This window comes from Nannospalax galili, unplaced genomic scaffold (genome assembly GCF_000622305.1).
Source record: "Nannospalax galili isolate Female #2095 unplaced genomic scaffold, S.galili_v1.0 scaffold843, whole genome shotgun sequence".
NCBI lineage: Eukaryota > Metazoa > Chordata > Mammalia > Rodentia > Spalacidae > Nannospalax > Nannospalax galili.
The window spans coordinates 6,074-21,338 of record NW_008349585.1 but is presented as its reverse complement, the minus strand read 5'-3'; the positions used below and the strand labels follow the sequence as shown (position 1 = coordinate 21,338).

At 39.2% G+C, this 15,265-nt stretch overlaps 1 protein-coding gene across 1 annotated transcript in view; it reads left to right on the top strand.

Moving 5' to 3' along the window:
- Hsd17b4 (hydroxysteroid 17-beta dehydrogenase 4) overlaps window positions 1-14,667 on the top strand; it is a 98,674-nt gene extending 84,007 nt beyond the window's left edge. The window contains exons 23-24 of the mRNA XM_008847012.2: window positions 9,329-9,456; window positions 14,250-14,667. Coding sequence (XP_008845234.1) covers window positions 9,329-9,456; window positions 14,250-14,339 — 218 coding nt within the window. The 3' untranslated portion in view covers window positions 14,340-14,667. The remainder of the gene's footprint in view (window positions 1-9,328; window positions 9,457-14,249) is intronic.
- Window positions 14,668-15,265: the final 598 nt, after the last annotated feature.

Here is a 15,265-nt window from a genome sequence, read left to right as displayed (position 1 = left end):
TCTTGATTTAAGTAGGGCTCTAAGGGAGCGAATTTGGAGGTTTTTTTTTAGCGTGATGCTGAATTACCCATTATAGAAAAGAAGTGTGGTCAGTGGTATTCAATGTTCCTGGGGCAGTCTGCCACCAGGGGATTGATACGTTCTGACGAACACAAGCCTAGCTGCAGATTTAAGGGACTGGCAACCGTCCTTGTGACTTTTAACTGGTTGCTGTGTTACCAGATTTTTATGATAGTTGTAAAGATTACTGCCTACACCAAGTCGAGCTGTCGGGGTCTGGAAAGAGGGCAGGGGGCCTTCAGCCAATATCAGGGAGTCACCCTGACCAAGAGGCTTCAGTTGCCCGCAAACCTTATCCAGGCCCCCGCAAAGGCAATAACCGAGATAAAGCAAAGAGAGAGAGATGGGGTGGTCCTCTGATGAGCCCCTTCCCCAAGAGAAGGTTTACAGAAGAAAATTTGTTTGTTTGTTTGTATGGCGCAAGCCACCTTGAATTTTTAAGTGCTCTGCAGGGGCTAGTTAATTTAAATTCTCACCTAACTGGTTTAGCTTGGGCTTGAACACCCCAGGGGCAAGATAACAAAACAGGTTAGGGAGGTTTATTTCAGAAGTTGACTTTAAGGCTTATATAAAGATCCCTTAGAACTTTGGGGATTTTTGTTTCTAGGGGTGTCTGATTTCTAAGGGAACATGCCTGGGATCAAAACCCCAGGTGATTCCACATACGCCACAGCACAAGCCTGCCTGCAAATTTAAGAGATCCGGCGACTGCTCTAAGAGCAATTAACTGGTTGTTGCATTACCAAGTTTTTGCATTAGAAAGTTGTATAGATAGGGGGTCTTGTCTACACCCGTGCGGGCAGTCGGGGTCCGTTAAGAGGACTAAGAGCCTTCAGCTAACATCAGGGAGTAGCCCTGACCAGAAAGCTTCAGTTGCTCTTTTGTCTTTAACGGTCCCATGTGAAGACTCAGACCGAAAATAAAAGGCAGAAAAAGAGGAGAGACTGCCAATCCCCAAGGGTGGGGCGGCTTAGTGGCAAAGCTGCCTTTATCCTCCTGATGGGAGGTGATAGGAAAAAGAGATTTCTGATCCGCAAAGGTGGGATGGCTTAAAGGCAAAGCTGCCTTTATCCTCCTGATAGGAGGTGATAGGAGAAAGAGATTGCCGATCCTCAAGGGTGGGACGGCTTAAAGGCAAAGCTGTCGTTGCCCTCCTGATGGGAGGGATACTCACAGACTCTGCACGTTCCAGGAGCCGCACATTCGGGCACCAGCTGCGGGAGTCTCTCCCTCTCTTCGCGGGTCGTTGGCCACCGGCCCACGAGGGCAGGGAGAGCAGAAGTGGTGAATGGGGTCAGGACGGCCAGTGAGCACTGATGGAAGACAGCCCTTCCGGGGAGACTGATCCCAGGCGCAGTGAAACAATTATAGTGTGGAGGCAGTAGCAAAAGCCTCAGTTGATAGGTTCTCATAGTATGCTTTATTTACATGTGGCAGTGGGCTCCTATCTTCCAGACTATCAGGCAATGCCTGATTATCATATAGAAAAAACCTGGGGGTAGTTTTTACTCCCGGTAACTATGCCAAAGGTCATGGTTCCAAATAAGGTCAGGCATCTGTGTTTGGTGGCACTTTCCAGGTGAGCCAGGAAGAGAGCAGGAGGCCCCCTGCTAAAAAGGGGAGTCCTTCCATTTGGCGCCGAGCCCCTCAGGGCTATCCGGACATGGAGAACTACAACCCTAACAGCAGGGTTTCCCAACAAAATTATATTGGTATTATATAATATATTGATAGTGTATATTAAATTAAAATTTGCAAAAGTTCAATTAAACCCAAGAAAGCATATTTTGTAGTACTTATTACTATTAATTTCTAAAACTATCCAAAAATTGTGAATGATTTGGGTCCTATCCCATTGTTCTTTGTAATGGTTAGCATACAGAGGGAATGAAAGTGTGAGAATGAGGTAAAGAATAAAAGGCTTAGGACTCGTGATGTCTGCCATGCTTGAAGCCCTGGGTTCAATTCTTAGTACCACAAAAATAATAATAAAGAACAACAGATTTTATGTGGTCTACAGAATAATAATAAAGAACAACAGATTTTATGTGGTCTACAGAATAATTTTTTTTTTTTTTGCTGAAAATTTAAATAGTTACTCTGTTCTGGACTTTAACTGCCAGAAAACTCTGAAAATAGTAAACGTTTTTTCCCCCTATAACTCATTGCTAACAAAGCCTGACCCCAACTGATGTGATATTACTGTTCCTATTTAATTTACCTAGTGAGAACTAACAACAGATTTTATGTGGTCTACAGAATAATTTTTTTTTTTTTTGCTGAAAATTTAAATAGTTACTCTGTTCTGGACTTTAACTGCCAGAAAACTCTGAAAATAGTAAACGTTTTTTCCCCCTATAACTCATTGCTAACAAAGCCTGACCCCAACTGATGTGATATTACTGTTCCTATTTAATTTACCTAGTGAGAACTGGGGTATACATGTTGTACCATTGGAAGTGTTTTCTTTTCTTTGTCTTTTTGAGACAAGGCCTCCCTTGCTATGGTAGACAAGGCTGGCCTGGAACTCACAAAGATCTTCCTGCCTCTGCCTCCCAAGTGCTGGGATTAAAGGTGCTCACCACAGCACCTGGTGGAAATGTTTCCTAATAGATGTTATAATATATCATGTTTTATGTGTTAGAGTTCCTAAAATTAGAAAATTCTGACTAACAAACATATTCAGCTTAAAAATTCAGAAAAGTAGGCTGGGCATGGTAGCCATGCCTTTAATCCCAGCACTTGGGAGGCAGAGGCAGGCGAATCTCCATGAGATTGAGGCCAACCTGGGTTACATAGTGAGTTCCAGGCCAGGCCAGCTGAGGCTACAGGGAGACCCTGTCTTGAAAAGTCCCATCCCCCAAAAAAATAAAAAAAAAAAAAAAAAAAAAAGAAAATTCAGGTAAAGAACTATGGACCTACACCTTTTCATGTGAGCACAGGGTGATAAGAGGTGTGGAAAGATGAGCTTAGTTTAGAGACTGGGAAGATAGTTCATTCCTTGAGTATTCCAGTTTTTATGTGCCAAGTCCTCTACTAGATTGGGGGACTATGGATATGAAAAAACAGATCTATTTTATTCACAGGAATAACTATTTGAAGCAGTGTGTCAGGAATATCAAAATGCCAGAGTTGAGTATACAAAGATTGTTGCATTGCAGAGTGAAAGAAAGGAAGACCTAAATTAAGGCCATAGCACTAATGGAGAGGAGAGAAAGGAGCTATTGCTAAGAGAGAACTGGCTGAATTGGATTCTAGTTATGTCTGAATATCAGGAGAAAACCGGAAGTCCAGAATAAAACTGAGGTTTTGAATTTGAACACTGGAGAAGTTGACTCCATTACTGGAACTGCAGAATGGGGAAAAGCATGATGTTTGGAGAGAAGATGATAGCTTTGATGCCAGAATTACAGCCAGTCACTATTTGGGCTAGATTGCCAGGCTTTGTACCAGGAGCTTAGAGTAGAGTTCACAGCTGGGCAGGGGTGGGATGCCACAGTCAAGGCATTTGCTGCAACTGAAGGCATTAGCTTTGCAAGAAGAAAGTGAAATAGAAATCTTTGAGCCTGGAGATTGTCTGCTGTTCCTGTTCGTTTTATGAACACTGACTCTCTAAACATGTGAACATCTTAGAATTTGGCTCACAGATTTTAACTGTATGTTTTATTGTAATATCAAACACAGAATACGTGCTTCCAAGTGTACATTCAATCTGTGAAACTTTTTGTAAATACGTATTTTTGTGTCCTAAAGATACAGTGTTGCCGAACAAAAATCTTTTACATTCCTTAGGATGATAGATTTAAGCTAACTGGTACTGAGCAGCTTGGGTTGGTTTTGTTTCTCCTATTTGCCATCTTTTACATTATAGACCATAAATTAAATTTTCTAAAGATTATACAAATGCTGCATATTGTTGCTTGAATATTGTTTAGTGAAGTGAATTAACAGAGTTTAACAGCATGCATTGTAGTTAATTGTGCAGAGTTAAGTTACATGTCAGGACTGAGTCCATGCTTCTCAAATGTACCACATGACAGTGACAGGATGAGAATGCCCTCTGAATGTTGGCATTCTTGTATGTCCACTCTTGGAAACCCACCACTGTGTGGAAGAATGTGTAGAGATGTGAAAACCTGCCTTCCTTGCATTTGAGAATACACCCATTCTTGATATCACTTGACCACCAGAATCTATGAGCTCTGGTTTGGAATTCAGATTCTCCTACAGAGTTTCTCAACATAGACTTAAACTATTTTTCTTTTTCTTTTGAGACAAGACCTCGCTTTATGGTCCAGGGCCACCTCAAACCAGAAGGCCTCCTTACCTTTCCCAGGCCTATAAACTACATTTTAAGAATGTTGATTACAAATTTTGGCTTAAGATTCAGAAGAGTGTCTCGTGAATTTAAAGAAAACATTATCTTTGGAAAGAATCTACTCTCAGGTCATCATCAGTCAAGGGTTTTCTTAATAGTCACTGCCTGCCCCTCTCGAGCAGCAGCTCCTGATTACATGCCTGTGTGCACGAACCTTCTGGTGTACACATAAAAGCACCTCTTAACTGGGCTTTCCATCTTCTAGGTGTGCTGCTTCCCTTAACATCATTTTGCAGTTTCTTATTAAGAATGATTTCTGACTTATGTTTTGATTTTATATAAGTACATGTATTTAAGAGGCTACCCTATTATTTCCCAAGAACAAACACATTCTCTAATCACAGAGTAAATATCAGTGTCAGAAAATGAACATTGGTACACTGCTATTATCTAACCTAGACCTCATTAGTACTTCACCAGTTGTCCCAATAATGTCCTTTAGAGCAAAGGAATAATAATAATAGCTACAGCAATGGAAATGAAGAGAGGAAAAGAAGGAACTGCTCCAGGTCTGACATGGGACCTTATGCTGTTCTCAGTTGTTAAGTCTCTAGTTGCAGTAGTCTGGATAAGCTCCTCTGTCTTACTCATTACCTTGACATATTTGAAAAGTGGAGACCAGTTACTTTGAATAGTCTTTAGTATGCATGTATTTGATGTTTATTTATGATTAGGTGTGTGAACTTTTGGCCAGAAAAGTAGCAAAGTAGTGTCTTTCTTGGTCTCTCTCTCTTGCTCTTGCTCTCATTTTAGCAGGGAGTGGTAGCTCCCTTCTGTAATTCCAGAACTGTGGAGGCAGAGGTTGGAGGATAACCCCTAAGTTCAAAGTCAGCCAAAGCTATAGGGTGAAACTGTTTTTCCTTTATTGTTACTATTTGGGGGTGTAGAAAGCTTTCTTTCTTATGCTTTTCCACTCATCTACTTAAGAATTCTTCTTTGAGCAGAAGCACTTGGGATTCAGTGATATCTGGGTTTGTGCCCCAGAGTGGGTGGCAAAGGCAGTTTTCTCCTGTGGCTCCCTTTGTGATTTGTAAGGGGTGTATCCCTAGACCTTCACTGAGCTCCAAGGTCTGCAGGGCCATCCTCTCATTCTTACCCTACCCCTCTCCAGTAAGAGCAATAAACCCTAGATGACATTTTTATGAACTCTTTTAGGACCTTAATGATTACAAATATAAACTAAAATTATGCATAAACATTATAAACTCTGAACAGAGGGGCAGTTTCATTTCTACAAGGTTAGCTATGACCTTACAGGTATTTGAATTCTAGGTGATTTGAGTGGATGGCTCTACAACATGAGCCATATTTAGGACTTGACGAGAGCCACTGTAGATTTGAATATTTTGATCCTTTACCCAAAATTTCTGTATTTGTACTTAGAACCATATTTTTTCTGCCTTCTTTTCTTGCATTAGCACTAGTTACTAGCTTTCCACAGTTACAAAAGTCATGGCTGTGAAGTGGTGTGTAAAAAACATCTGGAGAGGGAGAGGGTGAGAGGATAGCTACAGACTGTTATTGAGCAGGAGACTTATTTCTTTAGTATTAAGGAATGTGTAATATAGTTTTATTCTCGAGAGAAATTTGAATGTGTATACACATACACACACACACGCACACACACAAACACACATAGAGTGACCCTTCGGCTTACTTGTGCAGAATTAAAACCATAGATACTAAGTCTATTGTATGGCAGAGGTTTGCTTTTCTTCCCCCCACCCCTCCCTTCTCATTCTCTTTCTTTTTGATTATAGAAATAATGCATATCATGAAGATATATTCATAGAGGTCTCAGTAAGAATGAGACCTTTGTTCTTCCTATTTTACTCCTAGTACCTTGTCTAATACTCATAGTGGAAAGGAAATGAGTGACCTATCCAAAGTAAAACAATGCTTCCTTTGGGAACAGAAAGGGCAAGGAGGGCCTATGGTTTTGATTTTTTTTTTTTAATACAATTTGTTTCCTGTTTATTTGGCAAAATTCCCTTCTGCAGACAGTTGGAATGATTCAGTTTTCTTTTTGCCAAGCTTGTTGAGCAGAAAGACAGTTGAGCTTCTCTGAGTGTTCTCATAGATGTGTACCTTGTCTTACCCTACATTGGGAGTTCTTTACATAGTGTATTGACATTGATATAATTGCAGCTCCCCCACTGGAGCAAGAGAAAGTGCATTCATGATGTTGATGCTGAGTGTGTGGAATAGGTTTCCCTGTGTGCATGATATTAATCATATATGAGACAGCTCAAACTCTACAGTGTACCTTCAGCATAAAGCTCTGTAAATGTTATACAGTAAGCAATGAAGGTAAGCTTTCATTTAGTAGTTTTCTCAATTACTTAGGTTGTTTCTGGGACAGTAAACCATTTTATCCAAAAAGTTTGCTGGGCTGAAGAGATGGTGCAGTGGTTGCTCTTGCAGAGAACCTGGGTTAATTTCCCAGCACCCAGATGGTGGCCAACAACCATCTATAACTTGTTTTAGGAGATCTGATGCTCTCTTCCAGTCTGTGTGGGCACTACATGAGACAGGTGCACTTACAAATAAAAATAAATTTTAAAAAAATTTATAAAAAGGAGCCTGAGAGAGGGGGATAGTTGGATGTAGGTGTTAACAAGAGTGAAATGAGGGAAATGGGGGTATTTAACTAGGAAGGGAGGAGGGAGGATCATACAAGGAACCATGGGGATAAAGGGGAAGAAGAAGCTAAAGAGAGAGAGGATAATAGGAGACAGATATTATCAAGGGAGAAATGGGGAAAATGGTGGTACTTTAACTGGAGGGGAGAGAGAGGAGAGGAGAGGAGAGGAGAGGAGAGGAGAGAGAGAGAGAGAGAGAGAGAGAGAGAGAGAGAATAAAAAAAGAGAATAAGATGTAAAAGAGAGAGAGAGAGAGAGAGAGAGAGAGAGAGAGAGAGAGAATAAATAATGGTTAAGTGGTATAAAAGACAGAGGGAAATGCATTAGTTCAAAAGTCTACTGAAAAATATACATATAATATCTGAACATGAGTTCATGTGTATGCCTGAAGGCCATATAACAATGGTTATACAGGAGAAACCTCCCTTTGAGTTGTTGATCAAGGTAGTATAAGAGACTTCCAAAATAACACAGGCTATTGCCATTGCCCTTGATTTCCTCTCAGAACTTGAAGGTAAGACCCTATTGCTGAAGACAGGATGTACTTTGGACACAGAACTTGGAGCAATGGAGCTAGAACTGACCTGAAAGCCTCCTCCCTGAAGACTAGCTCTCATAGTTCTAGAAGATACTATGCAAGCTGCTAAGGGAGAAAATCAGTGGTCTAACCACAGCTTTAAAGCCTAATAACCATAACAATGACTGGCACAGCAAATTATATAGGTGTGGTGATAGCATTTTATCTTGGACCCCAGCTATCTACTCAGACTTAAAGCCCACTTAATGGGAGGGAACTTATGTTTAGTACTGTAAACAGCCAAATACACATGACTGGAAAGGTCGTAGATCTTAGAGGAAACACCAAGCTGTCACATCCTTAGACAAACATAATTTCTTAGTGTATCCTAAATATGGAACAGGGGGTAGCGAGAATAAAAATGTATCTTTCAACTCTTCATCAGCGAAGTTTCCTCATGCAACAGAGTACAATGCACACAGAAGGCCACAACTGGCCAAAGTGTAGAGAATAAGAGACTGCAGAGTGTGTGTCCCTGGATAGGACTCCTGTATTAAAACTTACCCACCCAGGGCTCAGGGACCATTGCAGAAAAGGGGGCAGAAAGATTATAAGAGCCAGGGGTGGTGCATGATCATAAGGAAACAGAGTCTTCCAGGACTCTGGGAGCTTGCTCATATGAACTTACAGCAATGGTGACAGCATGCAGCCTTAATCAGACAAAAACCAGCATAGAACTGGGGAAATGGGCAGGAAGCCTCAACCTTTGCTGAGGAATTAACTATTTGTAGCTGATTACTGCTAGGTGAAGGAGAGTTGATCTTCTTTAAGGGAGTGATGCTAGACAGGCTGAACAGGCTCCAGTGGATAAACTCACACTGAAGGACATCTGAGTATTCAAATCTGACTTGATAGGCCTTAACATATATGATAGAATGCAAGAAATCCTGTGGACATCTGTGGGGGTGGTGCAGATAGGGGAGGGGGTCTAAATATGATTAAGATGTATTGTATGAAATGCATTAAAGTATAATTTGAAAAAATTTTTTTAAAGTTTTTTAAAGAAGAGAGGCTAATTAAAAATACTTAATCACAAGCAAATCACAATTTATGAATAGCTAGAATGTTTTTCAAATGCATTTTTATTATTTTGCTATTCAAATGGCAGAACCTTTGAGGAACTTAAGTATTAGAAAGGTGACTACATTATACCTGCCAACCCACCCCACATGCAAGTATTTAAAAATTCTTTGCTGACTGCAGTTTGGATTTAAAGGCTATAGTTATGTATTCCCATGACTTCACTTCCTGTAACAATGTATTCTGTATTGATTCATACTTAAGAGTATTTCTGTCTTAAGAAATTCTTTATTCAGGAAAAAACTTATTATTGATTTGCCCACTTAGAAGGACTTTTTAAATGAAAAATGGCATCTAAAAAAAGATTTTATAGTCCCCATGTAGTAGTGCACACTTGTGATCCCAGTACTTGGAAAGCTAATGCAGGAGGATTGTTGTGAGTTCAAGGCCAGCCTGGGTTACAGGTCAGACCCTGGTTCAAATATCAAATTTTCTAAATGACAGTATATAATCTTGAAATGGAAATCAGTATAGACTAAATCCTGCATTGACTTAGAAACTATAAAAATTGTTTCCATTTTGTTTAACTTCCTGTACTTTAATATTGTGAAGAAAAAGTGATGCACACAGATTTCTTCCTGTTTCTCCCAGCCATTGACTTGAAGAATGGTCCTGGAGAAGTGTATCAAGGTCCTGCAAGAGGGTCTGCTGATACAACCATCATCATCTCAGATGGAGATTTCATGGAGGTAGTCCTGGGCAAGCTGGACCCTCAGAAGGTAGTGTTCTCAAAATTGTCATTTATTCTTTATGTGTCTTCCTAACCGACAATTACAACTTTTGAGCTGACTTCCTAGAACTCTGAAGAAGACACATTTGGTACTTATATTCTCAGTAACAAATTTATTTGTTTTGGATGAAATTCCCATTTACCATTTACTTAATGTAAAACTCACACCTAGGCATTTAAATATATCGTTAGTTTAGAGGTGAGGAGCCACATGTAGTTACTGAATATTGCACAACACTGGACAGTCACTCATTCTTGATGTACAAGTCAAATATCTCTTACTTGAAATGTTCAAAATGTTTAAGCTTTCAGTTATTGGATTTTGTGATGTTTGCATAGATTTTACTGGCTTAGTATCCTTAATCTGAAAATAAAATAATTTGCTTTTCCAGAAACTTTCAAAATTTGGAGCATTTTGGAAGTGAGAGTTTTGGATTAGGAATGCTCAACTAATATCAGAGGATATGAACTCATTGAAAAACTAGAAATAGGATATTTTAACTAATAGCCAGTGTTTTGCTGAAGGCAAAAATAGAGGCATTTCAGTCAAAAATCACGAGTAAGATAGTATTGCCTTTTATGATCATTTTAATATTCTGAAACCGTTGACTATTCATAAACACAAAATTCAAGTAGCTGATGTAGTAGTTAAATGGACGAGGAAAATTATTTTTAATTCATGATTATGTAGTTAGAAATCCCAAGAGCATCAACTGATCCTTACAGTGAGGGGGTTCAAGCAAGTGGTTGAATGGACAAATACTAAGAATCAGCTTTTACATAGCAGCAAAACTCAAAAGGTAGAATAGAAGAAAATTTGTTTGTAAGGCATATATTTGTTTATACAGTATACAAAATGCCTGTTTATGCTTCAGAATTTGAAATGTTCTGAGAAATGCAGCTTCTACTCAATCCCTGGTGAGCTCAACAACTGAAAGAATTGGGAGCAAAACAGAGCAACCCAACCCTGGCACTATTTCGCTCTCCAGGGATGTTCAGTTTCACTCCTCAGGGATGCACATCTAGGGGGTTGTTGGGTACAATAGCAGCAGAGGGAAATAACAACTTGTTACCACACCTCTGTGGATCTCTTGTAGCTGTTGCTCCCCCACTTTTAATGATCATGTACTGTTGACAAGACTGTGAATATCACAAAGTGCTCTCCCTGTGAAACACCGGGACTTGCAGGAGTGTCTAATCAGAGGATAAGTGCCTCTCACCACTATTAAAACAGCCAGTACCAGAGAACCTTTCAAGTAACAGAGCCAATATTATCAATCAGATTCTGCAGGCATCTGATAGAGGGCACACACATTATGGGCATTACCATACAGTATGCACCCCACATATCTGCTGTCTAGACCACACCTTTCTGAACTTATGGAGTGTCCCCAAGTCTTCCATAATCTGCACAGACAGTGGATCTCTGACTCTGATATGGTATATTGCTCAAACACTAATGAGAACTGAAGAACCTACAGGGAGATTACACTTTGATGCCACCCTGGAAATAAGAAACTAGCTATTACATAACAAACCAACATCCAAGGCACAATGTTAGGAGAAAGCAGCTTTCAAAGAAAGGCCACCCCATAAAATTGGTAGAGATATCCATTCCACATTCCACATGGCATAAATCTTCAATATAAGAGCATACATATGGGGGCTGGAGAGATGGCTCAGTCATTAAGAGCACTAGTTGCTCTTGCCAGAGGATCTGAGCTCAGTTCCCAGCACCCACATGGTGGCTAACAGCCATCCATAACTCCAGTTCCAAAGGATCTGATGATGCCCTCTTCTGGCCTCTGAGGGCATTGCATGCCTTGGTGCACGTGCATGCAGGCAAGATACTCATACACATAAAGAAAAAACCCCTACAAATATGAAAAAAACAACAAATAAGATTGTACCATGACACCTCCTGAGGATCATCTCTCTAGAAACAGAATTTAAGGAAGTAGATAAAGGTAAGGAGGGAATGTTTAATAAAAGAGCTCGAAAGATGCTGAATGAAATTAGTAAAAATATAAGATATGAAATATTTGGCAAGGAGATAGAAATTTTTAAAGAAACAAGTAGAAATCCTGGAAATGAAGAGCTCAGTAAAAGATAAAAGTATGAAAACCTGAACAATAGATCAAATAGAAAGTATTAGAGCTTGAAGACAGGCCTTTCAAAATGCCACTGACAGAAATAAAAAAATGAGGAATCAAGAGAGATTCAATATCTTTGGTGCACTGAAAAGATGATCAAGCACTTGCATCATCAGCATTTTTAGTGGTTGATAACTTTCCTAATGTTGAGAAAGACATGAGTTCCCAAATCAATATGATCAGCAATATAGTGACAAAAAGTATAGGACAAAGAATTCTTGAATCTGAGAGAGAAAAGTGCCAAATCATATTTAAGTCATCAGCAACCCCAGCAGATTTCTTAGCAGAAACACTGCAGAAAAGGAGGGCATGGGACGATATAGTTCAAGTCCTGAAAGAAAATAACTGCCAACCAAGATTAGTATATCCACTGAAGCCAGGAGAAATAAAGCCCTTTTGAGATGAGTAGCAATGGAGGAAATCCATGACTCACCACACTAGCATTACAAAGGGTGCTTAGGAGAGTGCTACCCTAGAAGTAGAACAGAGATAGCAGAGGGTTTAGTGAAGGACGGATTCCACTAGAAGAGCAGACACATAAGAAGGAAAAATATGGTTGATACAGTCAGCCATCATAAGAGAACAGAATAAGGGAGGCTAAAGTATGAGCAGAGAAGTCAAAACTAGAAGAGAAATCAGCTCATGACAAAGCTATACGATAACGAAATGTAAGTGGTTGTAATTCACCAGCTAAAAGATACAGAATTGTTGAATCGATTAAAAGAAACAAGACTCACCATGTTCTGCCTATAAGAAACTCATGTTACTAGTATAACTGCAGATGAACTGAAAGAGAAAAATTGGAAGATGATATTCCAAAGTAAACAGAAATGTAGAGTGTGTACATCTTTGCTTCTGTCTGACAAAGTAGACAAATCTAAAGCAGTAGAACAGATAAAGATGCTCACTACACACTGATCAAGGGATCAGTTCATCAAGGAGGTATAGTGATTATAAATCTATATGTACTTAATATTGGAGGACTGAGTTTTATAAAAGAAATACTAAAGGGAGAGATAAACGTCAATGTACTAAATATCACATACAGCAATGAATAGCTCATCCATACAAAACAAAACTCAAAATAATCAGAGTTAAACTATACTACAGATCAGATGACTTAACATTTATATTCCATAGGTGCAGAATATTCATTCTTCTCATCAGCACATGGACCTTTATCTAGGATAAGTCAAATATTAAGCTACAAAAGAACATTAACTATCAACATAATATCTCATATAATAATGAAAAGCCCAGGATCAGCTGATTTCACTGCTGAATTTTGCTATACTTTTAAAAAGAACCAGCATGAGTACTTGAACAGAAGAGTCTTTCAAACTCGTCTTGTGAGGCCAGCATTACTCTTACCAAAATCTGATAAGGACATATACACATATACACTACACTCTCAGATAAACATGGAAAAGTTATTAACAAAAATACGAGCAAATCAAATTCAACACACAAATCCAACCAGTCAAGATGATTTCATTCCAGGCATTCAAGAATGAGTCAAAATATGCTAATATGTCATATCAATATGATAAAGGAAAAAAATCATATAACCATTTCTATAAATGCATTAAAACATTTAATAAAATTCAAGATACCTTCATGATAAAAGCCTGATCAAATTAGAGAGGGATCAAATCTAACATAACAAAGGCACATATGACCACCCCACAGGCATCATACAGAATGGGGAAAGTGGAAAGAAAGCATTTAAGATCACAAGCAAGACATGGGTGTGTACTCTGACCACTCCTATGCAATACAAGTGTTAGCCAGAACAGTGGGGCACTAGAAAGAAATAGACATACACAGAGGATGTGAGAAGACCAAAATAACTCGTTTGCAGATGACAATGTTTTTATATTTTATTATACTTAGGTACTTAAATTACATCTAGATTCTACCAAAAGACTTAGAACTGTTAAGCAAATTTAATACGATATCTTCCAACATGCCAGCCTTCTGCTTGGCTTCATACTCTTACCAACACTAAGGTAAATCCCCTGCACATTGTTTTGCTCACATGACAAAGGTGTGTTACTTAAGTACTCCTGTCAAGATTTTTCATAGATGTAGAGACTAGAACTCAGAGAGGTTAAAGTGATTTGCCCATGTTCATGTTGCTAATAAGTGACAGAGCCTGGAATTTAACTCCAGTGTTCTGGTGCTGTTATCTATTCTCCACAGTGCCATACTATCTTATTTTGACATTATATGGCTCCTGTGTGATGGAAGTGTAATTAAAATCTTCAATCTGCTTTTTCAAGCTGCGAATTGAATAGTTTTATTAAGAATACAGTATAGCTTCTTATTCATGTATTCTAAAATTCACATGTAATAACAGTACAGTCAGAAGAGCAGGTTCAAATAGAATTGTTAGGCCTATCAGTTCAGATAACTTGGCTATGATTTTTCTAAAACATGCAGGAATCTTTTTTCTTAGATAGCTAAAAATATGGGTGCTATCTATAGTTGTTGAGCTGTTATACCTAGATAGAAAGCATCTTTGTTGTCCAGAGTTACTAACTCAACTGTATTCAATCTGAATGATTGTCTTTTTGAAAAAGAAATACAATGTAGCAGTAATGGTGCTCTTCTCCTCCCTCCTTTGCAGGCATTTTTCAGTGGCAGACTGAAGGCCAGAGGGAACATCATGCTGAGCCAGAAGCTTCAGATGATTCTTAAAGACTATGCCAAGCTCTAAATGGCTCATATGCTCTTAATAAAAACAAAATAATTACTCTCTTCACCCAAGTATGCTCCATTCTTCTACAAAAGTTATCAACAGTAATGTAACAGACAGGAGAAATTGCTTAACATTTTCAGATTTCAGATAACTTTTCAGATTTTCATTTTCTACTAATTTTTCCACATATTTTTACAAGGAATTGTAAGCTAGCACATACTGTTCTGCTCCTAGATCCGTATCTTAATAAAAAATTTCAACGAAGTCTAGTTTCTTTAGAATTTGTGATAGCATTTCTATGTTGAAATGAAAATTAAGTGAATAAAAGCCACTTTAATACCTGCTACACTGTTTCCTGTTCTTTATCGATGCCATGTTCCTCTGTTCTTTATCGATGCCTGTCCGTCCTCATTTTTCACTGTTATAACAGTGTTTTTCTTAAGACTGAAGTCTTTGCGCTCTTAGTTGTTTTCCTCCCCTCTGCTTGAAACAGGGATTGGTGCAAAGGAAGTTAGACTGTGGTGTAGTTACTGACCTTTCCGGCCTACTATGATGCGAGGATATTCCTTAAGAAGTGTCCCAAGGCATCTAATGATTGATTATAGCCTGCCCTGCAAAGGGGCATGAGTTTGGGTGAAATGAGGAGAGTCCTGACTTGGGGATTTACTTGGAGGCCTTGGTAAAGGCATGATGAACCCACAGGATCATCAGCTCCAGCCTTGTGAGCACACTCCGAGGTGACCTGACCCTCACCCCATGTTGCCCCACCCTGTGAATTCCCCATTTCTTTGTTCTCGCTGTGCAAAACCTGCCCAGTCCCTCGTGGTGTGGTCTCAGTGACGGTTGGCCTCACCTTTAAGGTGATTGGCTCCAGTGGCACTCGTGGAGCCAGGTGATTGGTACCTATTCCCTATAAAGCCTGCTACACTTCCTAATAAACTTTA